A 24,614-nucleotide genomic window follows, 5' to 3' on the forward strand; every position below is an offset into this window, starting at 1 on the left:
GGGCCGGGGGTTAAGATTTTTTTAATTAAATCAGAAAAATTATAAAAAATTAATAAACGACATTTTTTGCATCACCAAGATAACGATCATCAGTGGGGAGGAAGGGATAGAGACGAATGGAGTTCATAATGAAGTCAATACTTACTTGACCGTTCAGACAACGCTGGCAGCTCAGGAAATTAGGAAACTTGACATGATCTCGTGGACGGTCAACGTTACAAAAAAAGAAAAATTGGGGTCGGATACCAGGCTGAGAGACGATTGGTCGAAATCCTTCCTTCCTTCTTTGCGAATCGCATCGGTGTTTTTGGCCATCTTCCAGATCATGTGACGATCAAATGGGAAGGAAATTCAAAAATCTGTCTGGATAGATTCAAGATAATGTTTTTTACTATCATAATCGATGAACCGTTGCCAGATATGTCCTAAAATGACAGACGAGATAGGTTTTGAAAATGGCGACTTTCACAACTTTTGTGACCTCGTGACCTTGACCCTGACCTCGAATCCGGGAAAAAATATGTTGTTGGGTATCACTCATCGACCTCTACCCACATACCGAATTTCATCAAGATCGGAAGTAAAAAGTTTTTTGTACCGGGAGGTGTTTTTGACCATCTTCCAGGTTACGTGGCGGCCAAACGGGACAGAAATTCACAAATCTGTCTGGTTAGATACAAGATAATATTTTTTACTATCATAATCAATAAACAGTTGCCGAATATCTTGTAGAATGGCAGACTAGATAGGTTTTGAAAATGGCGATTTTTATAACTTACGTGACCTCGTGACCTTGACCCTGACCTTGAACCCAGACAAAAGTTATATCGTTGTTCAACACTCATCAACCTCTATCCACATACTAAGTTTCATCAAGATCGGAAAGAAAATTGTTGACGGACAGACGTACGGACATTTGGTCCGGCTTTATTAGGTCATCTCGGTAGAGATGACCTAAAAAGAGATTAATATCAAAAAACCGAAGTTCAAAGTTTGTGACATACTGGAAGAATATACAGGTGGAAATCTCATTTTGAAAAAGGTTATACCAAGCGATGGACAAATGAACTTTTTAAAATCGTTGATGTCATAGATACAGTTCCTTGAAGTTACAAAGTATATGATTGAGAAGGGGAAGAGATTTTAGGTTCATTTTATTCACAGGAATTACAAAAGACAAAGATGATAATTTGAATTTTTTTTCTAAAATTGACTCCGCCCCTTTTTGACTCTGTGCACACAAGCTACACCCATGCAAGCCCCACCCAAAACAAGTCCCACCCACATAAGCCCCACCCATGCAAGCCACACCTCCATCCATCATATCCACATGATTAGTCATTGGTTTATTAGTTCTCCACACACAACGCGTTTATTTAATTTAAAAATTGCTCCACCTTCTTCGTCTCCACCCACACAAGTCACACCCATCCTTCCCCACACCCATTCATCCCACCCCTCCCCTTCCCCTTCCTCCTGTGTGCCCCCACATTTGACCCACCACACCCCGTCCTCCCACCCCCACAAGGGGAGGGAAGGGAGTGGGATGAAAGGGTGTGGTGGGTCATTGGGGAGCACAAATCCCCCCCCACCTTAACTCATCTTTATACCTCCTTTATCCTCTTTTTGTAATGAAGAATTAAATAATTGTAAGCAAAGAATATATAATTAAACAACATTGAAAACATGAAACCTTTTTTTGGGTGATAATAAATATTCAGTTGAAAAACAAAATCTTTTTTCGCAGCAGTTTGTTTTGGATGATTTGCGATTTTGAAACTCGGTCACCATATTCTGTTTAAAACAAAGAGGGAAGAACCATTAGGGAAAATAAAGATGATTATATGATGATATTAATAAAATAATAAATAAAACATTTACCTCCAGAACATTGAGTTTTGTGCCAGGTTCATCCAGACGGGCGTTTAAACTGGAAGAAGTTGGAAATGAATCAGCACTCCGTGGAATTTCAACATCGTTCCATTCAAGGTTGTGAAATCCATTAGTTTCATCAACAATAATGTTTGGTTCATTTTTAATGCTGGAAAAAAAAAACAAGCAGGGAAAAATTAACACCAAGTTGTCTCTCATGCGTATAAAAGGATGTATATAGGGGGAGAGATAGGGAGATAGAGAGAGAGGGGGGAGGGGGGAGGGAGGGGGAAAGGGGGAGAGAGGGAGGAGAGAGGGAGGGGAAGAGAGGGAGAGAGGGGAAGAGAGGGAGAGGGAGAGGGGGAGAGGGGAGAGGGAGAGGGGAGAGGGAGAGAGGGGAAGAGAGGGAGAGAGAGGGAGAGAGAGAGGGGAGAGAGAGGGGAGAGAGAGAGGGGGAGAGAGGGAGAGAGGGAGAGAGGGAGAGGGAGAGGAGAGGGAGAGGGGGAGGGGGAGAGAGGGGGGAAAGGGGGGAGGAGGGGGGGGAGAGAGAGAGAGAGACAGAGAGAGACAGAGAGAGACAGAGACAGAGACAGAGACAGAGACAGAGACAGAGACAGAGACAGAGACAGAGACAGAGACAGAGACAGAGACAGAGACAGAGACAGAGACAGAGACAGAGACAGAGACAGAGACAGAGACAGAGACAGAGAGACAGAGACAGAGACAGAGACAGAGACAGAGACAGAGACAGAGACAGAGACAGAGAGAGAGAGAGAGAGAGAGAGAGAGAGAGAGAGAGAGACATACATAATCTATCTCACCTTTCTTTTGTCTTATCCAACGTCAAGGGGTGTGAAAGGTCATCCAACCACTGATACATGATGCCATTTAATTCTATTTGAACTGATTGAAGTTCGATAAGGATTTCATTCATCGCCTGCCATTCTTCATGATATTCATTGGCTTCATTTTCAACATCAGTTATCAACTTTGTTATTGGGGACAGCCTGTCATTAAAAAATATACAATAATTACGAGTCGTATCATGATTTGGTTCTGTATAAAACAACAAATAATGAATTGGTTTCAGGATCTCACCTTTCCTCTTGTGAAAAAAGAGTGATCTGCAAGGTCGGAGTACTCCTCTGAATGAAACAAGCCAAAGTTCGTGTTTGGCAATAAATAGAACAAGTTGATGACATCACGAAAATGAGGAAACAATGGGTTTTTTCAGGTGTGTCTCTCAAAGGAAGGGAGTCGCATTTTTGTTTCGCGCCAGGGAGCTTGGTTCTCAAGACAGGCTGACTCATTTTGACACAAAAATAAAACAGCTTGCTTCAAATGATTTGGAGAACAACTTTCATTACATCATAAATAATGCTTCAAATAATAATGGAAACACTATGGAAAATGTGAGGAGTAAACAAAACATCCGACTTGCTAGATCTTGGAAACAAGCATCCAAATAAATTAATAAACCGGAGAGATTATACATGCCTGGTGTTGGCTTAATGGTTAGGGTGGTGGGCTTGGTATCCAAGAATCCTGAGTTCAAATCCCACTCGGCTGTTGAATTAATATTAGGTGGGGATAGCTCTGCCTGTCATCCTTGTAAGGTCGGAAAAATGAGTGCCAGCTTGCTGGTATCCTTTGTTGCAGTGGTGACCCATCCAGGATTGTACCCAATAGCAAAGGAGACTGCTTAAGCAGCACCAACACTCTGCACAGAGTATGGTCCCAATGGATGGATGGAGGTTATATAATTAGATACAGAGGGGGGTAAATAAGAAAGCAATGGGGGGAGGGGGGTTAACTGGCTCCCACTGCATTAGTTTTAATTGATGAATAAATTAAGTTATTCCTGAAAATAAAATATACTCTTTTATGACTACTTAATTTGATTAAGGAAAGCATCATATAAAAGCGGGCGAAGCCCAGCCCCCGGCAGCGGGGAGCAGTATCAAAGGGGAGCGCGATGACCAAGTAATGAGTTCCAGTTTGAAAAGGAGAAATATGAGTGAGCGTAAGCAAGCGAATATTACGACATTGAGAAATGGTAGGCATTACTGCGGCAAAGCCTCCCTTTTGACACTACTCACAATGAGGGAAAGGAATCTGAATTGAAAGGGAATTTCTTTGAATTTTGTGATATATTTTCAAAGTATGACAAAACCTTTAATAAAATGTAGGCTAGTTATTTTAATTTCACAAATCCTGAATTTCAAAATGAAGTGCTTGCTACAGATATGTGCAGATTTGGTTCTCAAATAAATTGTACAGGCAGTGAATAACACCCGGTTTTTGCTATAATAGCAGATGAGGCTAGATCTTTTAAGACAGAGCAGCTTTCAGTTTGTATTAGATAAATGTTCCTGTGCTCTGTCAATTGCTCATCTTCCCGAAATGCAGAAGGCATTAACACTGCCATAAAGAAAGCTTTGAAGACAAATGGATTGCAGAATGTGCTGATAGTTGCCCAATCTTATGATGGTGCTGTGATTATGTCAGGACATGTAACTGGGGTTCAGCAGCGAATGAAAGATGACCATCCGTTTGTAATGTATGTACATTGCATGGCACACAAACTCAACCTTGTCCTTATGGAGTGCTGTAAATTGAGTCATAGTGGTGCTATGGGCTTCCTAAATGTAGTTCAGAAATTGTATTCAGTGTTTGCAGAGCCAACGAATCATCAGATGTTTATCGACATGCAGACAGCTTTTGGTCTAAAGCAAAAAGAGATTGTGCAGCCCAGTGACACACGTTGGCCATGTATGTGGCGAAGTGTGTTTGTAATAAAAACACATTACACTGCCATCATATGGTGTTTCAGAGATCGAAATGAGCAACGCGAAAAGCGGTCAGTGGAAGCAAACGGCCTTTTTCATCTTATTCAATGCCTCCTTGATGATCTTTCACAACATTTTGAAAGTTATGAATGTTGCTCACAAAGGACTTCAAAGCATCGACACCAAAGTTGCAACCTGAAAGTGTACTTTGAAAAACTCAGAAGTGAAGAAAGCTGGAATGATACGTGGAAAGAAATTACAGGATTCTGTAAACACCATGACATTGCAGTGCCAGACAGACACACAGCACTTGCCAAAAATAAAAAGAGCAGTGAAACCCTCGGAAGCTCTTACAGACTTCTTTATCCCAACAACTTTGGGTCAAAGAGAGCATGTAGAAGAGGCAAAACATGCACGCTGTGGGAAACTGAATTGTTCATTGAATTTATAATGAGGTAAAATGCCAATTAGCTTTCGTTAGTGCTTCGAGAAATAATTTAATCAATATATGCTGGGAAAGCTTGTAGGGAGGCACAGCACATCCCTTAGTGTTAGTAAAAGACCTTGTAAAGTCTTATCTCTTGCCGGTTGGTCTGGAGCAAGAAAAATCACATCCTCTTTTTATTTCCTCCCCTCACCGGGCCAAGCTCTGAGAACAGACCGTTTTCATCCTGTGTTTGTGATTTTAACCTCACAAAGTTCCATCTGTTGTTTCTCCAAGAGGCCTCTCTTTGTTCAGTTAATTTCCTTTGATGTACTAACCATGCCCTGGAGGGATCATATGTATACTCGTTATACTCTATGTATGTTTAAGTTTTTGTGCTTGTGATATTGCTCCAGGCAAAAAGCTTCCTCTTGTGCACAAGTGTGTGTCTGATATTTGGTACTGAATAAACAGCTTAAACTGAACTAAAGGTTCTTTCCGTCTTAAGGTGGCCAAAACTGCCACGACAACATGAAACACCCACAACCAACCCAACCTCAAAAAGAAATGTTGCAATAGCAGTTGTACATTCCTGTTTTGGATGCTGTAAGTGCAGAATTACAGAGACGATTCTCAAAAGAATAAATGGAAATTGCTGAAGCATGTGACTCATTGTTCAGATGTCACAAAATGGCATTCGTCTACATCCACTCTTGCAGGTCTGTCAGGTCAGGTCAGATCTGTGACCTGCTCCAGGTACCATGTAAACCTGTACTAACCTGTTCCATGGTCAGGTTGTCGGCGACTAAACCGTCTCCCCCACCAGGTTTTCTGGTGAGGAGGGTGTTTGGATATGGACACCCAGCAAGATTCAAAACAAAACCTATCAAAGGGTGGAGGAGCTCCTTGTGAGCCAACGGCCATCCATATCTAGTGCCAAACTGTCTGCGGACGTCCTCCTGCAGTTGGGTTACTTTTTTATTAGGAGGTTGGTGGCAGGATTTGCACTCCGGCCACCATAAAACCCTTCATTCCGCAAAAAATATGAAAACCCACTCCGTGGGAGTACCTCCTGTGCAGCTTCCCTTCGCAAGGCAGCTTCCGTATGATGGGATTGGGCAAAGCCTTCGGGACCCCCAATCTTTGATGATAGGAGGGAAACCACGGGGTAACATCCCTGGGTCAGATTGCGGGAGAGTGTCGGAGTGGTGCTGAGGTATCGTCCACCAGACGGCAGTCCCCTTGGGTTAACCTGAGGCGGTCCCTTCGGGTGGGTGCCTGGAATGTCCTATCCCTAAGAGAGGATGATCACCTGTCTCTGTTATCATCTGAGCTCAAGTGTTTGGACATCGGGATTGCAGCTCTCTCTGAGGTTCGGAGACCGGATTGCGGTGAGATAATGGTGGGTGGTTACACCTACTATTGGTCTGGTCGCTCTGATGGTTACCATACTCATGGAGTTGCTGTAGCTGTGTCCAATAAGCTGACTCCAATGATAATTGAGGGAACACCGGTCAACGAGCGTATTATGAGACTAAGGATTCGTCACTCCTTAGGTGTCATTTCCTTGGTCTCTGTCTATGCTCCGACTGAGGCGAGTGACCTCACATTCTACACCACGCTCGAGTCTGTGGTTGATCAGTGCCCCAGACGAGCTACACTTCTAGTCTTGGGGGATTTCAATGCATCGACTGGAACTGATAGGGATGGTTAAGAGACATGTGTTGATGCCCATGGGCCAGGAACTATGAATCAGAATAGCACTAAGTTCCTTGACTTTGCAAGAAGTCATGGACTTAGGGTGGCCGGTTCATGGTTTCAGCGGCTCATCGCTGGCCTTGGTATTCCAATGCTGGTGGTGTGGCAAAGGAGATTGACCATGTCTTCGTTGACGGTCGCTGTAGGATGATCCAGAACTGCAGGGTCTACCGGAGTGCTCAGTTTCTCAATACTGACCACCGGCTTGTTGTGGCAACTCTAAAGCTGCACCTTAAATTCGGGAGAATGGTACCATCCCAGCCGAGGCTGGATGTTGGCAAGCTCAAGGATGAGAGGGAAGCTGAGGAGTTTGTGAACAGGCTGAGTGGACATTTGGGGTGTCTGGGTGCTTTGGGGGGTCCTGAAGAGTTATGGATTACCTTTAAGACCACCGTTCTTGATGTTGCCGGTGGATGTCTTGGAACTCACCGCAGGGCAAAGAAGAATTTTGTCTCTCAAGGGACAATGGATACCATTGACCAGAGTCGCAGTTCCAGGCTGAATGGCAGAGCTGAGCTGTTCAGGGAGCTGAGGCATAAAACTGTACGTGCAATAAGGGTGGACAAGGAAGCCTATGTGCGAGGAATCTGTGAGGGGGTAGAGCATCACCTGTGGACAGGTGATTCTCGTCCCACTTACAGAGGAATTCGCGCATTGTGTTCATCCAAGCCTATTCCTCGGAGCACTGCAGTTAGAGCAGAGAGTGGTTGGCTCTTAACAGAGAAGTCTGACGTGAAGGCCCGCTGGGCCGGTTACTTTGAGCAGTTGTACCAGGCTGATCCCCCAGCTGTCGCGTTGGACGTCAATGGTGTTACAATCCCTGTTGCTGACCCTCCAATCAATTGTGGTCCACCTTCGCTTGTGGAAACACGGGCTGTGGTGAACCGGTTGAAACAGTGTAAAGCTCCAGGGATCTGTGGCATCCATGCTGAACTTCTCAAGGCTGGTGGAAATGGTGCACTCGTGTCGTTGTATGCAGTTTTGTGCTCTGCCTGGAACACAGGCATGATCCCAACTGATTGGAAGAGGGGCCTTGTTGTCCCTCTCTGGAAAGGGAATGGCGATCGCGAAGACTGCAACAACTACCGAGGGATGACGCTGCTCTCGGTGCTGGGAAAGGTCTTTGCTCGGATAATTCTTGATAGGGTTGGCCACCATCTGCTTGAGCACCAGTGTCCAGAGCAGTCAGGCTTTACACCAAAGAGGTCAACGATTCACCGTATCCTTGCTCTTCGTGTCCTCACCGAACGCAGGCGAGAGTTTCGGCAGGGGCTGCTTGCAGCCTATGTTGATTTCTGTAAAGCGTTCGATTCAGTGAATCGGGATGCCCTCTGGAGGATTTTTGGTCTTCGTGGGGTGCCACCAAAATTGATCAATCTGATGTCTGAACTCTACTCTAGTACTGAGAGTGCTGTGAAGTGTGGTGGTACCATCTCTGACTTATTTCCAGTTGTTACTGGAGTTGGTCAGGAGTGTGTACTGGCCCCCACACTTTTCAGCACTTGCATTGACTGGATTTTAGGGAGGATGTCGGAAAGATCAAGCTACGGTGCATCGTTTGGGAATGTCAAGATCTCGGACCTTGATTTCGCAGATGATGCAGTCATCTTTGCGGAGACTTTAGATGTCCTTTTGGGGCCCTCGAGGTGCTGAATGAGGAGTCGGAGCCGCTGGGATTACGGGTTTCTTGGGTCAAAACTAAGATCCAGGCTTTCAATGACATCTTGGATACTGCTGTCCTGTCTGTGTCTGTGTGTGGTGCGGATGTTGAGGTCGTGGAGAGATTCACTTACCTTGGCAGTGATATTCATGTCTCTGCTGGCTGTGAGTCAGAGGTCAATAGACGCCTGGGTCGGGCCTGGGGAGTCATGGATTCACTGGATCATGGGGTGTGGCGCTGCCGGTACCTGTGCGGGAGGAAGAAAGTCCGAGTCTTCAGGTCCTTGGTGCTTCCAGTCTTGCTCTATGGATGCGAGACTTGGACTCTGACCATGGATCTGAGACGGAGACTTAATTCCTTTGGTACCAGGTCTCTTCGGAGAATCCTTGGCTATCGCTGGTCAGATTTTGTGTCCAACGAGCGGTTACTGAGAGACTCGGATGAGATTTGTTACCTGGATGCTCCGTGAGCGTCAGTTGCGGCTGTATGAACATGTGTCTCGTTTTCCTGATGCTGATTCCGCTCACCAGATTCTCTCAGCGAGGGAGTCTCGTGAGTGGAGGAGACCGATGGGCCGACCACGTGTCTCGTGGTTGCAGCAGGTTGACCAGCATCTCAAGGAGATGGGGATGGGCCTGACATCTGCCTAGGGGAAGGCCAGACGGAGGCCCCTGGAGAACCGGCGGAAAGTGGACGCAGCGACGCACTGTTCTGGCACATGCTCCCATACCTGACCTGACTCTTACAGAAATATGCAGCTCCACTCAAAATATATCCTCAGCCTGCAGTTGCAGAAATGGATCTTTTACCAGGACAGAATCTGTTACCCTTTCGAGACTTCAAAAAGAATTGTCTCAGAGAATGTACCCAAACTATTACAAACTCATTCAGTTTGCTCTCACATTGCCAGTTGGGAAGGCCACTTTGGAATGAAGCTTTTCTTCAATGAGACGGAATGGAAAGTGGTTGCGTTCAATCATGGGCGAGAAAAGATTTTCTTCACTGGCTCTTCTTCATGAAGAAGGCCATTTAACTGTGAAGCTGATTCCAGAGGACATTGTGGACGTTTATGCGAACTGAAGGGAAAGATGATTGCACCTACATTCATCATTAAGGTAAGAACAGCATTGATATTAAGCCATGTTTACGTATGGGAGACATGATTCATAAAGTGCTTGTTATTAAAAAAATTTATTCAATAATTGGTTGTTATGCCAATGCAGTATTGGTGGGAGCTGCGAAAAATGTCAAGTAAATAGGCTAAAACAAAAAACACCAGTGATTAAACAATGAATATGAACTGTATTTGCGATTTCACATCCACTGGAACTTCAAGAACAAACAGTAATTTTGGAAGTCAAACCAAGCTATCCATTATTAATATTGTTACGGATCTGGAAAACATTTGCATTCAACATACAGATGTCCCAAAAGTCTGTTATGTCGTTAAGTATGTGTGTAGTCAGATCCCCTTCCTTTTGTCTAGTGGGAGAATCAATGGCGTGCTGCGATTTGTTTTAGTTAGGTTATTACATGTAATAAACCATCCCATCTGCATGACCCCTTCGGCCCATCATGCTCCATCACCGCCCGCTGGCTGCTCATACCTTGACTTGCCGAGAGGGGGTCTCGCAGTTCCAGTTCTCGGATCCCACGAATGTTGTAACTCTTGTACGATGACCTTCGCGGTGCTGACACTGTTACTCGTCAAGAGCGAAGCCACATGGAGGAGCAACTGGGTTCTCCTGGCAGGGGCCGAGGCCCCGCCCTGGAAAGATGGGCCGGAGGACGCTGTCCAATCAGAGGCAGACAGCGAGGTGCGTTTTCGCCAAGGGCCCCTCCCAGTGGAGAGTCCAATTAAAATCTCCGAGACTCTCTGTAAAAGAAGAGTCCGGTCGAGTTTGCTTTCATGGTGGCTGTAACGGGTCGAGTTTGCTTTCACGGTGGCTGTAAGCAGTCAGTTTTGTTTCACGGTGGCTGTACGGGGTTCTGGAGTTTCACGGTGGCTGCGATGAGGAGTTCTAAGGAAGGACAGAGCGACCCTGACCTCCCTCCCTGGACCCCGATTGTTCACCACCCGAGCTCCGCCACGAACCACGAGTCTCTACGTGCAACTGGGGACCGGATCAACGACCTTTGTCAGGTGCCGCATCATGGAGCACACCCTTCCTCCGACGGTCAGGTACACCACCGAACTCTGACCCCCAGCTTGTCTCTCTCCACGGCTGCGAGGGTCCAATAAAGACTCTGGGTTTCTTTTCATTTTGTGTATCTGAGTGTGGGCCCGTCTTGTAAGTAAATCTGAATAAGTGTTTGCTCATTTTAAATATTCCTTCTTGCATATTCGCGTTAATTCTTGCCTTTGTCTTTTTATTGTAAATAAACATTTGCAGAAATATTCCCAGTCCGTTGCTGTCCCTTCTTGAATTGGTCTAGCATGGTTCGGATCTGAGTTTAGGCAGGGTTTTATCCCCGATAATCTGTTCATTCCAGCCGGCACGGCTTTGGCAGTTTCCGCTCAGCTGCACCCGAACTGGAGTTGGTAGTCGGTAGTTGGAACTCTACCGCAGTCAGCAGAGTGACCCGGTTCGAGCAAGACGTGCCGAGGGCGTGGTTTACCTGGTAGTCGAAATCGCGGTTAATTAGGTAAATTAGTTTTAGACAAATAGACCCTACGCTAATGCGGTTAAGATATTGGCGACCATGCTCGGTTAAACGAACCATCGGCTCGCGGAGTTATCCGAGCGACGGCCTCCAATTCCGGGGAGTTTTGTGGGAGATGACGCAAGCTCCCCCCATCTGGTGGTCGTTCTCGCCACCGATCCACGGCCCACAACAATATTAATCTCACTGCACCTCCAAATAGACAAGTGAAACTGCGTCTATGGAAAAGGGAAACGCTTAATGACAGATCACAATGGGGAAAACCACGTTAAACACAAATGTGGGGAGAATGGGCAGCTTCGATACAACCCTTTTGGGAGGGGAGACGAGGGAGTTCCCAAATAGAAGCTTGAGCCTGCTTTGTCATGCATTTATTACGCAAGTTTATGCTGAACATTAACTAATGAAATAACTTGGATAAACCATTGCAGATTAAGCCCAAAGTCATAGGTGTAACATTTCTCCTAACAAGCAATTGGATTATAATGCAAGCTTAAACACCTACAAAATATGAAAAGCATGATGGCATCTAATTTTAAAGTAAAATAACATGTCGCCACGAGGTCTCTACATGATGTAAGTGAGCATCAACGAGAAGGACACTGTGAGGATCATGAGGATGGTGGAGGAAGGAAGGTTCCCAGCGCTGTTGCAGAGATCAGTGTAACAGCATAACTTGGCCACATTGGGGGCTTCCCTCAAACAGCCAATTCTTGTCATGCATGATCTTACTGTCAACATTTTCCCCACTGTTGGAACAGAGGAGAAATACAAGGTATTTCCTGAAGAATCTCTGGTTAAATAAACTCACAAACACCAACCTCCCAGGTTAGAACAGCAGCTCTGGATGACTCAGAGTTCACAGATTGATTCATGAGATATTCACTGAATTACACATACCGTTTTATGGTGAATTTTAATCCTGCAAACATGGAAAGTGAAAACTCCGATCATAAACCCATCAAAGCAGTCAATATTTTGGAAATTAGAGTTTTTAGCTTGCCTCTTCGAAAAACAGAGAGCTTTAGCGATAACCCCGGCGTGAGCCTGAAAATGTTAAAATTTTTGATGCAAGTTATTTTTTCCTTTCTAATGTTTTTATCTACCACACTATTTTTTATACGCCCGATATATATATATATATATATATATATATATATATATATATATATATATATATATATATATATATATATATATATATATATATATATATATATATATATATATATATATATATATATATTGGGGCGTATTATGTGTCGTCCGTCTATCCGTCTGTCTGTCCGTCCGTCCGTCCGTTCCTGTCCGCACTCTAACTCCCAAAGTTTAAAACTTTCACGTTTCATATTTGTTACATAGGTACAGACTGTGGAGACAGTGTGTCGTGACATACGTTAGTCTTCTAAAGTGGTTACCATGGCAACCAGGATGCTGTTTTCCATGTAGTAGCACAATTCTGTATCTACCTTCTTGTTCGGGTATATATTGTGCTCACTTGCGCTCTTGTTACCGATTACAACATACAAATACATATATTGCTTTAAAATTATTTGGATCAGACTTCACTGCAATGCTTTATAAAAAAATATTAATTATTAGACGAGTCTTTTAAAAACGATAAATGTATAAACAGGCGAGCATTGGGTGTCATTGACACCAACTCTGGTTCATCTTCATGGTGGGTTGAAACAGGTCAATCAGGGATCTTGTGCCACATGTGTGGTCCGTCCCTAACAGCTGGTATTACCTGACAGGTGTTGTCTCGTCCCCCTCACATTAGTCTTTCATTTTCCCTGCAGATCACTTCCTCACACCCTCACCATGTACATCTACAATCTTTTCTACACACACCAATTCATTCCCATTCTGTTACTTTCTGGACCATTGTAACTCATTTGTGTGTTTATACCTCCTTTCCTCATTGTGTACCTCTATCCACCCCCATAGCTTTAGGTAGTTTGTAAATCTGCTGTCCGTTTTTTATCACCACAAGCACAGACGATTGTACAGTTTATTGAAACAATCCTTTATTGAGAGAGAGAGAGAGGAGAGAGAGGGGAGAGAGGGGAGAGAGGGGAGAGAGGGGAGAGAGGGGAGAGAGGGGAGAGAGGGGAGAGAGGGGAGAGAGGGAGAGAGGGAGAGAGGGAGAGAGGGGAGAGAGGGGAGAGAGGGGAGAGAGGGGAGAGAGGGAGAGAGGGAGAGAGGGGAGAGAGGGGAGAGAGGGGAGAGAGGGAGAGAGGGAGAGAGGGGAGAGAGGGAGAGAGGGGAGAGAGGGGAGAGAGGGGAGAGAGGGAGAGAGGGGAGAGAGGGGAGAGAGGGGAGAGAGGGAGAGAGGGGAGAGAGGGGAGAGAGGGGAGAGAGGGGAGAGAGGGGAGAGAGGGGAGAGAGGGGAGAGAGGGAGAGAGGGGAGAGAGGGGAGAGAGGGGAGAGAGGGAGAGAGGGGAGAGAGGGGAGAGAGGGAGAGAGAGGGGAGAGAGGGGAGAGAGGGAGAGAGGGGAGAGAGGGAGAGAGAGGGAGAGAGGGGAGAGAGGGAGAGAGGGGAGAGAGGGAGAGAGGAGAGAGGGGAGAGAGGGGAGAGAGGGAGAGAGGGAGAGAGGGGAGAGAGGGAGAGAGGGGAGAGAGGGGAGAGAGGGGAGAGAGGGGAGAGAGGGAGAGAGGGGAGAGAGGGGAGAGAGGAGAGAGGGGAGAGAGGGAGAGAGGGAGAGAGGGGAGAGAGGGGAGAGAGGGGAGAGAGGGGAGAGAGGGAGAGAGGGGAGAGAGGGGAGAGAGGGGAGAGGGGGGAGAGAGGGAGAGGGGGGAGAGGGAGAGAGGGGAGAGAGGGAGAGAGGGGAGAGAGGGGAGAGAGGGAGAGAGGGGAGAGAGGGAGAGAGGGGAGAGAGGGAGAGAGGGAGAGAGGAGAGAGGGAGAGAGGGAGAGAGGGGAGAGAGGAGAGAGGGAGAGAGGGGAGAGAGGGAGAGAGGGGAGAGAGGAGAGAGAGAGAGGGAGAGAGGGGAGAGAGGGAGAGAGAGAGAGGGAGAGAGGGGAGAGAGAGAGAGAGAGAGGGGAGAGAGGGAGAGAGAGAGAGAGAGAGGGAGAGAGGGAGAGAGGGAGAGAGGGAGAGAGAGAGAGAGAGAGAGAGAGAGAGAGAGAGAGAGAGAGAGAGAGAGAGAGAGAGAGAGAGAGAGAGAGAGAGAGAGAGAGAGAGAGAGAGAGAGAGAGAGAGAGAGAGAGAGAGAGAGAGAGAGAGAGAGAGAGAGAGAGAGAGAGAGAGAGAGAGAGAGAGAGAGAGAGAGAGGACACACCTCACCAAACATTGCTATTCACTGCGGAGGAAGAAGTGTATGTGTGTGTGTGTGTGTGTGTGTGTGTGTGTGTGTGTGTCACACACGCGTGCGTGCGCCCACACACACACACACACACACACACACACACACACACACACACACACACACACACACACACACACACACACACACACACACACACACACACATTTATTAGTATTGTTACGGTTCTAGGAACCGTATACATACAACAGAGATTTGTCCCGAGTTAGTGATGCCATTAGTATACATGCAGATAGATCCCTTCCTTTTGTTTGGTGGGAAAGCAAAGGGGTGCATTGCGATGGCTTTTTGTTTGGTGAATAAATCATTTTCTCCCCTTTTATTTGAACCACGGTGCCTTCCTCTCGCTTACCATAACGTACCACCGACTACCCACTGTATCCGGAGTCTCGTTTTCTGAGGTAGAATCCCGAAGTTTGCTATGAACGCCGCATCGGTTTCCACCTTCCCAAACCCAGACTAGCGTCTGGTCGAAACCCCGCCCAGAAAGGAGGACCAGATGAAGGCCCGGTCCAATCAGGATGCTCGGATCGGATGATCACGCCGGTTTCGCCATGGCTCCTTCCGAGCTTCGTGATCTATAAAGTACGGAGCAATCCTCTGAGTTGTGTCGAGTTAGTTTTGCGAGTCGTTGGAGAGGTTGAAGAAAATTGCGAGTTGTTTGGAATTGCAAGTTGGAGAAGTAGAAGAGAATTGTTGTGACAGTGTTCCTGCTGCCTGGCTCTGTCTCCGTCTCACCTTGACGGCCCACCTACTGTACTGGTCCTCGCTCACATGACCTCGACCAAGCCTCTAATCTGGTCCTGCCTACTACTTATCTCTCGCCTCTTTGGATTCCACCAGACATGATTACCACACGTGCGGCCGTGGACCGAACTGCACAGCTTTTGTCGGGAGCCGCACCACAGAGCATCCCTTACCCCGAAACGCTCAGGTACCAAGAACTGTGACCTCAACTCCCTCCCTGGCTGGAAAAGTCCCTTTGCCTTTCATTGGGTTTATTTTGTCTGAGTGTGTTGGCACCTGTCTGTTAGATAAGCCTGTGTAAGATCTTCATTGTTGTAATTGTTGCCTTTATTAATCTCGCGTCAAGTCCGCACTGTGTCCGTTTTTGTAAGTTGCTTATAAAATTGCCGCACCACACCTCTCTCATCTTTCCCCTGCATTAAATACCGAATAAACCTTTCTGTTGTGCCACATGCTTTTCCCCACTTTATTGTAAATAAATGATTGTAGAAATGTTCCCAGCTCGTCTTTGTCTTTTCCTCCATTGGTCCAGCATGGTTCGAAACTGAGTTTAGCCGGGTATTTATTCCCGATAATCCATTCCTTCTACCCGGTACGTCCTTGGCAGTGCCACTCGACTGCATCCGATCCGGAAAGGTAGTTGGTGGTTGGCTGAGTGATCCGGTTCGGGCAAGGCGATTTGAGGGTGTGGTTCCCCGGTAGTCAAAACCGCGTGGTTAATTAGGTAACTTGATTCCAGACAGGACGACCCTATGCCACGTGGTTGAGTTATTGGCATCCATGATCGGTTAAGCAACCCGCTGAGTCACAGAATTATCCGTGAGCGACGGCCGACAATTCCGGGGAGTCTGGTGGAGGTCGACGTGGCTTCCCCTACCTGGTGGTCGTTCTCCGCCGGATCCTCCGGCCCGCAACAGTATAGATAACTGCAGGTGATAGTCATGTTCACTGTGTCAGTAAATTAATTTTCGTTCAAAATCTTGGTAGATTAGCAAACCTCTCCATTTTCGAAAACGTTATGACATGGGGAATCTAAAAAACAAATCGAAATTATCCCAACAAGCTCAAATGAGCAAAGAGCCTCATCCTCTTAATGATGACGTCATAAAAAACGAATACGATGTCATTGTGATAGATCAGGTTTGCGCGAAATTATCTGTGCTAATGCCCGGCTTGATTCCCGCAAACAAAATTCAATCAGCTTGCCTCGTTTCGGAGATAATGATATAGGTGATTTCCATTAGCGGCAATATTATGACGTCAACTTTTTTTCTAGGAAGAATTTCCAAAATCGGAGATGGTTACTGCCTGCGCGTGGGCTTTCTGCACATACATGGCAAGTTTCACGAATATCCGATGAAAACTCTGGGTTGTGACACAAAAAAAATGTCAAAAAATAGGAATGATGTGATAAAAATTGATATGACATCATAGTGATGCATCATATGTGCGGTAATTCATCGCTGCTAATGCCCTGTTCGATTCCCGCAAACAGAATTCAAAAAGCTTGCCCAGTTTCGGAGATAATTTTTCAGGCGATTTCCATGAGCGGAGATATTTTGACGTCATAACTTTTTTTCTCGGAGGAATTTTCAAAATCGGAGATGGTTACTGTCTGCGCAGAGTATTTTTTACATATATACGCCAAGTTTCAGGAAGTTTCAATGAAAACTGTAGGTTGTGAAAGAAAAAAGTCCACAAGAACAACAACGTGAGTAAGACTTGGAGATCCTCCACGAGGATCTAAAAATATTGGAAATTCAGCCTTAAAATTAATTACCTGCTCATTTATTTTGTGACAATCCCCCAATCAATCATAGACAAACATTTCATGAACAACACATTGCCAAAGATCAAAACAATTACAGACAAATCAAACAAATTCTCCCACAGAGGGTCAAGTAAATTAATTGCAACAGTTGTACAAACAGTATGAATGTGCACGTCTTACATACTTCCATAACTATCCCCTGAAGAAGTTGATTGAGAATTCAAACGGGAATGTGGGAAGAGAAGAGCATTGATTATGGGGAATTTTAACTTGCCAGGGATAGATTGGGTGGAGGAACAGGGAAAGGACAGAGCGGATGAGGATTTCCTCGTTTTTGTCCAGGATTGTATTTTTAACCCAGTTTGTCGATAACCCCACTAGGGGGAGTGCAGTGTTCGAGCTCCTTTTAAGTTACAATCCCAATATGGTGGAGGAGGTGGAGGTTGGGAAGCATTGAGGAACAAGTGACCATAACATTGTGTGTGCAAAGATTCTGTTAAAGGTTAGAGTTCAGGAGAGTTGGATAAGGCTATTATATCTCAGGAAGACAAACTTTGAGGGTATGAGGAGAGAATTGGGTGATGTAGATTGGGAGACTCCAACACCAGGACAATCAGCATCAGAGAAATGGGAAACCTTCAAGGACCAAATGTGTAGAGTGCAGAGTAAGTACATTCCAATGAGGTGTAAAACTAGAAACAGAAAGAGGTCAGGGTGGTTGAGTAGTGAGACAAGGAACGCTATTAAGGAGAAATAGAAGGTATATATTTGGTTTACAATATCAGGACTGGAGTTAGATTCACTATCGGAGTAAACAGGGACAAGTTAATAAAATAACTCGACAAGCCAAAAGAGAGTACGAGATGGACATGGCTAAGAGTATTAAACACAATAGTAAGGCTTTCTTTAAACACATCAGGGGAAAAGAGCAGGTTAGGACCAGTGTTGGCCCATTGAGGAATAGCACCGGGAGAGTCGTCAGGTATGGGAGCATGTGCCAGACCAGCGCGTCACTGCATCCACTTTCTGCCGGTACGCCAGGGGCCTCCGTCTGGCCATCCCCCAGGCAGATGCCAGGCCCATCCCCATTTCCTTGAGATGCTGGTCAACCTGCTGCAACCACGAGGCATGTGGTGGGCCCATTGGCCTGCTCCAATCACGAGACTCCCTCGCTGAGAGAATCTGGTGAGCAGGATCAGCATCAGGAAAACGAGCCACATGTCCATACAGCCACAACTGACACTCACGGACTATGCAGGTAACAAATCTCATCAGAGTCTCTCTCAGCAACCACTCGTTGGACACAAAATCTGACCAGCAATAGCCAAGGATTCTCCGAAGAGACCTGGTACCAAAGGAATTAAGTCTCCATCTCAGATCCTTGGTCAGAGTCCGAGTCTCACATCAATAGAGGAAGACTGGAAGTACCAAGGACCTAAAGACTCGGACTTTCGTCCTCCCGCACAGGTACTGGAAGCACCACACCCCATGATCCAGTGAATCCATGACTCCCCAGGCCCGACCCAGACGTCTATTGACTTCTGACTCACAGCCAGCAGAGACATGAATATCACTGCCAAGGTAACTGAATCTCTCCACGACCTCAACATCCTCACCACAAACAGGACAGCAGCATCCAACATGTCATTGAAAGCCTGGATCTGAGTTTTGACCCAGGAAACCTGTAATCCAAGTGGCTGTGACTCCATATTCAGCACCCCAAAGGCCCGCAAAAAGATACCCTGAGTCTCTGCAAAGATGACTGCATCATCTGCGAAATCAAGGTTCGTGATCTTGACATTCCCAAACAATGCAATGCAGCTTGATCTTTCCGAAATCCTCCCTAAAATCCAGTCAATACAAGTGCTGAAAAGTGTGGGGGCGGGGCAGTACACACCCCTGACGAACTCCAGTAACAACTGGAAATAAGTCAGAGTTGGAACCACCACATTTCACAGCACTCTCAGTACCAGAGTAAAGTTCAGACATCAGATCGATCAGTTTTGGTGGCACCCCACGAAGACCAAGAATCCTCCAGAGGACATCCCGATTCACTGAATCGAACACTTTACAGAGATCAACATAAGCTGCAAGCTTATGTCTGCGTTCGGTGAGGACACGAAGAGCATGGATACGGTCAATCGTTGACCTCTTTCGTGTAAAGCCTGACTGCTCTGGACGCTGGTGCCCAAGCAGATGGTGGCGAACCCTATCAAGAATTATCCGAGCAAAGACCTTGCCCGGCACTGAGAGCAGCGTCACCGCTCGGTAGTTGTTGCAGTCTTGGCGATCACCCTTCCCTTTCCAGAGAGGGATAACAAGGCCCCTCTTCCAGTCAGTTGGGATGATGCCTGTGTTCCAGGCAGAGCACAAAACTGCATGCAACGACATGAGTGCAGCATTTCAACCAGCCTTGAGAAGTTCAGCATGGATGCCACAGATCCCTGGAGCCTTACTCCGTTTCAACCGGTTCACCGCAGCCCATGTTTCCACAAGCAAAGGTGGACCACAGTTGATTGGAGGGTCAGCAACAGGGATTGTAACACCCTTGACGTCCAACTCGACAGCTGGCAGATCAGCCTGGTACAACCGCTCAAAGTAACCGGCCCAGCGGGCCTTCACTTCAGACTCCTCTGTCAAGAGCCTGCTACCCTCTGCTCTAACTGCAGTGCTCCGAGGGCTGGGCTTGGATCAACGCAATGTGCAAATTCCCCTGTAAGCGGGACGAGAATCACCTGTCCACAGGTGATGCTCTACCCCCTCACAGATTCCACGCACATAGGCCTCCTTGTCCACCCTTAGTGCAACCACAGACTCGAGCGTGGCGTAGAATGTGTCCTTCACAGTGAGATTACTCGCCTCAGTTGGAGCATAGACAGACCAGGGAAATGACACCTAGGGAGTGACGAATCCTTAGTCTCATAATACGCCCGTTGACCGGTGTTACCTCAATTATCATTGGGGTCAGCTTATTGGACACAGCTTCAGCAACTCCTTGGGTATGGTAACCATCAGAGTGACCAGACCAATAGTAGGTGTAACCACCCACCATTATCTCACCGCAATCCGGTCTCTGAACCTCAGAGAGTGCTGCAATACCAATGTCCAAACACTTTAGCTCAGATGATAACAGAGACAGGTTATCATCCTCTCTTAGGGATAGGACATTCCAGGCACCCATCCGGAGGGACTGCCTCAGGTTAACCCAAGGAGACCGCCGTCTGGTGGACGACACCTCAGCACCACTCCGACACACTCTCCCGCAATCTGACCCAGGGATGTTACCCCGTGGTTTTTCTCCTCTCATCAAAGATTGGGGGTCCCGAAGGCTTTTCCCCAATCCCCTCATCCGGTGAGCTGCCCTGCGAAGGGAAGCTGAACAGGAGGTACTCCGATGGAGTGGGTTTGCAGATTTTTTTGCGTTTTTGCGTTTTGCGGAATGAAGCGTTTTACGGTGGCCGGAGTGCAAATCCTGCCACCAACCTCCTAATAAAAAGTAACCCAACTGCAGGAGGACGTCCGCAGACACAGTTGGGCACTAGATATGGATGGCCGTTGGCTCACAAGGAGCTCCTCCGCCCTTTGACAGGTTTTGTTTTAATCCTGCTGGGTGTCCCTATCCAAACACAGGGTTATAGATTAATTCCGTTCCTCGCTAGACTCAGCTACGTGGAGGGCTGAAGGAGACAGAGCTTTATTTACTAGAGAGGAGGCAGTTATGAGCAGATATTATGGAGATGTTTAAGATAATGAAAGGTGGAGATATAATAAGTGAAGATGAATTATTCAACAGAGCAGACAGTGATAGAACCAGGGGCCATAGCTTGAGAGTAAAGAAGGGGAAAGTTAAGACGGTGGTAAGGTAGGGGACTTTCACTCAGAGAGTAATGTATGGAATGGTCTCCCTGGAAAGGTAGTGGTAGCAGAAAAAGTAGATAAGTTAAAATTGGAATTCAATAGGTACCTGGAAGTTATGGAGATAGAGGGGTATGGGGATGTTGATACGATTTTTAGGTAGTTTGAGTATTGATGGGTGATTATTGTGTACGGAGTGCAGTTGGTGGGGTTCTTGTCAAGGGGGGTTGTGTGGTTGATGTGTGTGTTTTAACCAAGCCCCGCTCCTGAGCGGAGGAGAAGAAAAATATAAAAATTACAAAAACTACAAAAAAACAACAAACAAACAACAACAACAACAACAAAACAACCACCACCCTCCCCAAACAAGCAAGCAAACAAACAAACAAACAAACAAGTTTATTTCATTAATTAAAAACATTTTTTGCAATTCCTTCCTTGGATGTTGTGTGAATGGATTCGTGTGGTGTTCGGGCAGGCATGATGGGCTGAATGGCCTCCAACTGCGTTGGATTTCCTTGTTTCTCTTGTGGTCTCAAGTTCCGTTGCTTGTGATGCTTTTTGAGAGTGGGGTCGCAACACGGTCGCAGAGGGCGAAATAACTATCTCAGGGAAAGTTGGCCCATTTATCACAATGATTTCAAACGTCCACTTAACTACGATCCAGTGAAAAGAATGTCTGATCGGATGAGCAGTTAAAATCGTGATCGTTAACTCTACTCCGTTCTGCGAGGATGGGATATTCGCATCGCAAGGAGCTAAACCGGTTCAGTTACAATAACATATATAACTGGATGAACTATCCACACTTTTCATTTCCAGTATGATAAACTATAACAGCATTCGGGAGATAAACGATAACGTGCGTACTTCCACCATGTTGAACAGTTTACGTTTTGTATCCACCGATAGGAGTTTCTGCATCCGGACCTGAACCAAAATCAAATCAGCCTGTTCTTGTCACTGAACCAACTGATCCACCTGGTTTCGTCATAACCCATCCACAATTTTTCAGATATCATGCCACAAGTCGTTTTTGGCCCCATCTCTCAAAGGTGAAGAATCACTTTAAAATTCGAGGATCCAGATCTGGATATTCACCAAAACCGAATTAATTCTTCCTTGTCACATTCCCAATATGTCCACCAAGTTTCATCGGAATCCATCCCTGACCTTTTGAGATTTCATGCTTACAGTCGGACAAACAGAGAAGACAAAGACAAATAGATGGAGTAACAGGTGTGAAAACATAAACTCTGTCCACCATCGATGGTGGAGGTAATTAAAGTCAATTTTAATATCAATGGAGATTATCAAAAATAAAATCTTTCAATAAACCTCACGGATATGTGATAGAATTTAGTTTCAACATGTCATGTAACATTGGAAAAAAGTAAATAAGTGAAGAATGCTTACAGTGAACTCCTATCGAATTCATACAAGCAGTTACATTTTGTGGGCAGATCATTGTCGTTTTGCCAATATCTGGGGATTCAAGATAGCATTTCAAGCCTGCACCTGAAAATACAGAGAACACGAGCAATTAATGGATGTTGGGGAAAAGTGGGGTGAAACATATTTTGCCTCTATATTTCTGCAAAATAATTTCTCACTTCTCTGAATGTGTTGTTAAACTGCTCACATATTCAGGAATGTCTTCAATCATAGACTCAAAATGGAAAAGAAAAATCAGCTTTGTAACCTGGCTTTTGTTCAGAAACTAGCAGGTACCCGCAGAAATTCCCTGTAATGCAAGATGTGACTTCAAGTTGCCCCCTCCAAACACCAAGTTCTCAATGCCCCATTCCCAACCCCAAGTCAACTCCCCAACTCCAAGTCTTCAACACCCCAATGCAAGTCCTCAATCTTAAAACACCAAGTCAACAACACCACCCAAACCCTAAATCCTCAACCAACCCCCCCCACCCCCAAAAGCCTCAACCTCCCACCCCAACACTCTGACCTCTGCTCCCCCTTTCCTCTTGTTCTCAACAACGTTCCTGTTCCCGTTTGTTAAGGTTTAAGAACAATATTAATAGTAAATAATGATGGAACAATGTTTAATTTATAATCTCTCGAGATTTTGTCATCTCACGATACTTGACAGAGAAATTAAATGAGGGAAGATAAATGATGAAAAAAAATAACATTTCTATTTATTCAACAACCAGCAAATACCACCTGTTGCTTCACTGATGGGAATACTGAGAGGGGGAAAAAGAGGGGGGGAGAGGGAGATGGGGGAGGGGGAAGAGAGTGAGGAGGTAGAGGAGAAAAGATAGAGGATCGAGGGGGAGAGAGGATGGAGGGGGAGAGAGGAGGGGTGGGGGATTAAGGAGGGGTGTGGGATTAAGGAGGGGTGGGGGATTAAGGAGGGGTGTTTGACCAAGGAGGGAGGAAAGTGAGGGGTGTGGGGGAAGGGAAGGCAGTGAGAGGTGGGAGGAAGGGAAGGCAGACGTGAGATGGAGCATTAATTACGATTCATACCGCCTCATTAAAATACTTCGGCAAAGAACAGTGAAGATTGAAACAAAATAATGTCTGAAATCCATTTTCTACCGGTCAAAATAGAAATACTGCCCGGACACGTCCAGGGACAAACTCTCGTCCAGACAAAAATACCACCCGGACACGTTTGGAGACGAACTTCCCATCCGGACATAAATACTGCCCAGACACGTTCAGAGACAAAGACCACCCAGATGCGACCAGAGCCAAACTATCCGGAGACAAACACCGCACGGACACATCTGGAGATAAACTCCCATCTGGACATAAACTACCATTTGGACATGTCTGGAGCAAACATCGTCCAGACATAACCACCGTCTGTATATGTCCAGAGGCAGAGACAGAGACAGAGAGAGTGTGGAGGGGAGAGTGAGAGAGGAGTGTGCTGCAGTGTATTGGGAGGCTGGTAGAGCAAGGATGGGACAGAAAGAGAGACAGAGACAGAGACAGGGAGTTCGCAGAGAGAATATATTATGCTTTATGAATGAGATAAAAACACACAGACACACACACGATCGAAATCGGCAATTTTTCAGGAATCAGCAGGTTGGAGTCAGTGCTATTACTGATAACAGTACTAACTGCAAACAAACCAATCCCCTTGAATAGCCTTGAATGAAAAATGACGCTGCATTTATACAGATGTTTCAGGGAGATGTTCCATCCATCCATTGGGACCATATTCTGTGCAGAGCGTTGGTGCTGCCTAAAGCCAAACAAAAAAAATACCCCCGAGCAGGAGTTCCGGTCATCTCTGCCAGAGATCGAAAGTAACTCTGTGCCAGTTCATAAAGTACGTACGCTCTACTTCCGGGGTTCAAAACCACCCAACCCACTCTGTATGCAGGCTCGTGAACACCCCCCCTCAACCCCCACTTCATTCATCGCTAATCACTTGCAAAGCCAGCAGTTCCTTATGAACCGATGTTTGTAAGTCATGACAATGCAGTCCCTAGCGGTGCAATTTACCTTTTCCTTTTAATATCACAGCACGTCATTTATGAAAATAAAAGTACAAATTGACATTCAAAACAATGATAATGTCATAAATGAAAGTAAGTGTGCATATAAACTTGTGTTCCATTGTTTTAGTTAAATCTGACAAAAGCTTCAAATGTAATATTTGTCTTGGAGAGTTCCGGTTCTTAATTTAATACTTTTTTTTGTATGTACTTTATGAACGGCCCATACGGGGAATCAGAGCGAAGTTTGAAGGGCTATAAAATCGGAACGA

The 24,614-nt window shown here is 45.9% G+C and overlaps 1 protein-coding gene and 1 long non-coding RNA gene across 2 annotated transcripts in view; both read right to left on the minus strand.

Moving 5' to 3' along the window:
* Positions 1-1,597: 1,597 nt before the first annotated feature.
* LOC147013758 (uncharacterized) lies at positions 1,598-5,777 on the minus strand. Its single transcript, XR_015050416.1, has 3 exons — positions 2,694-5,777; positions 1,882-2,041; positions 1,598-1,794 (listed from the first exon to the last, which is right to left on the minus strand). It is a non-coding gene; the product is annotated as an uncharacterized LOC147013758 (long non-coding RNA).
* A 3,904-nt stretch (positions 5,778-9,681) lies between these two features.
* Positions 9,682-24,614, minus strand: part of LOC147013759 (three-finger toxin MALT0052C-like) — a 46,091-nt gene continuing 31,158 nt past the window's right edge. Inside the window, exons 4-5 of the mRNA XM_085850954.1 lie at positions 22,286-22,387; positions 9,682-11,916 (exon numbers count right to left, since the gene is read on the minus strand). Coding sequence (XP_085707080.1) covers positions 11,735-11,916; positions 22,286-22,387 — 284 coding nt within the window. The 3' untranslated portion in view covers positions 9,682-11,734. The remainder of the gene's footprint in view (positions 11,917-22,285; positions 22,388-24,614) is intronic.

This window comes from Eptatretus burgeri, chromosome 13 (genome assembly GCF_056783735.1).
Source record: "Eptatretus burgeri isolate ZD-2024b chromosome 13, Ebu_testis_v1, whole genome shotgun sequence".
NCBI classification, from domain to species: Eukaryota; Metazoa; Chordata; class Myxini; order Myxiniformes; family Myxinidae; genus Eptatretus; species Eptatretus burgeri.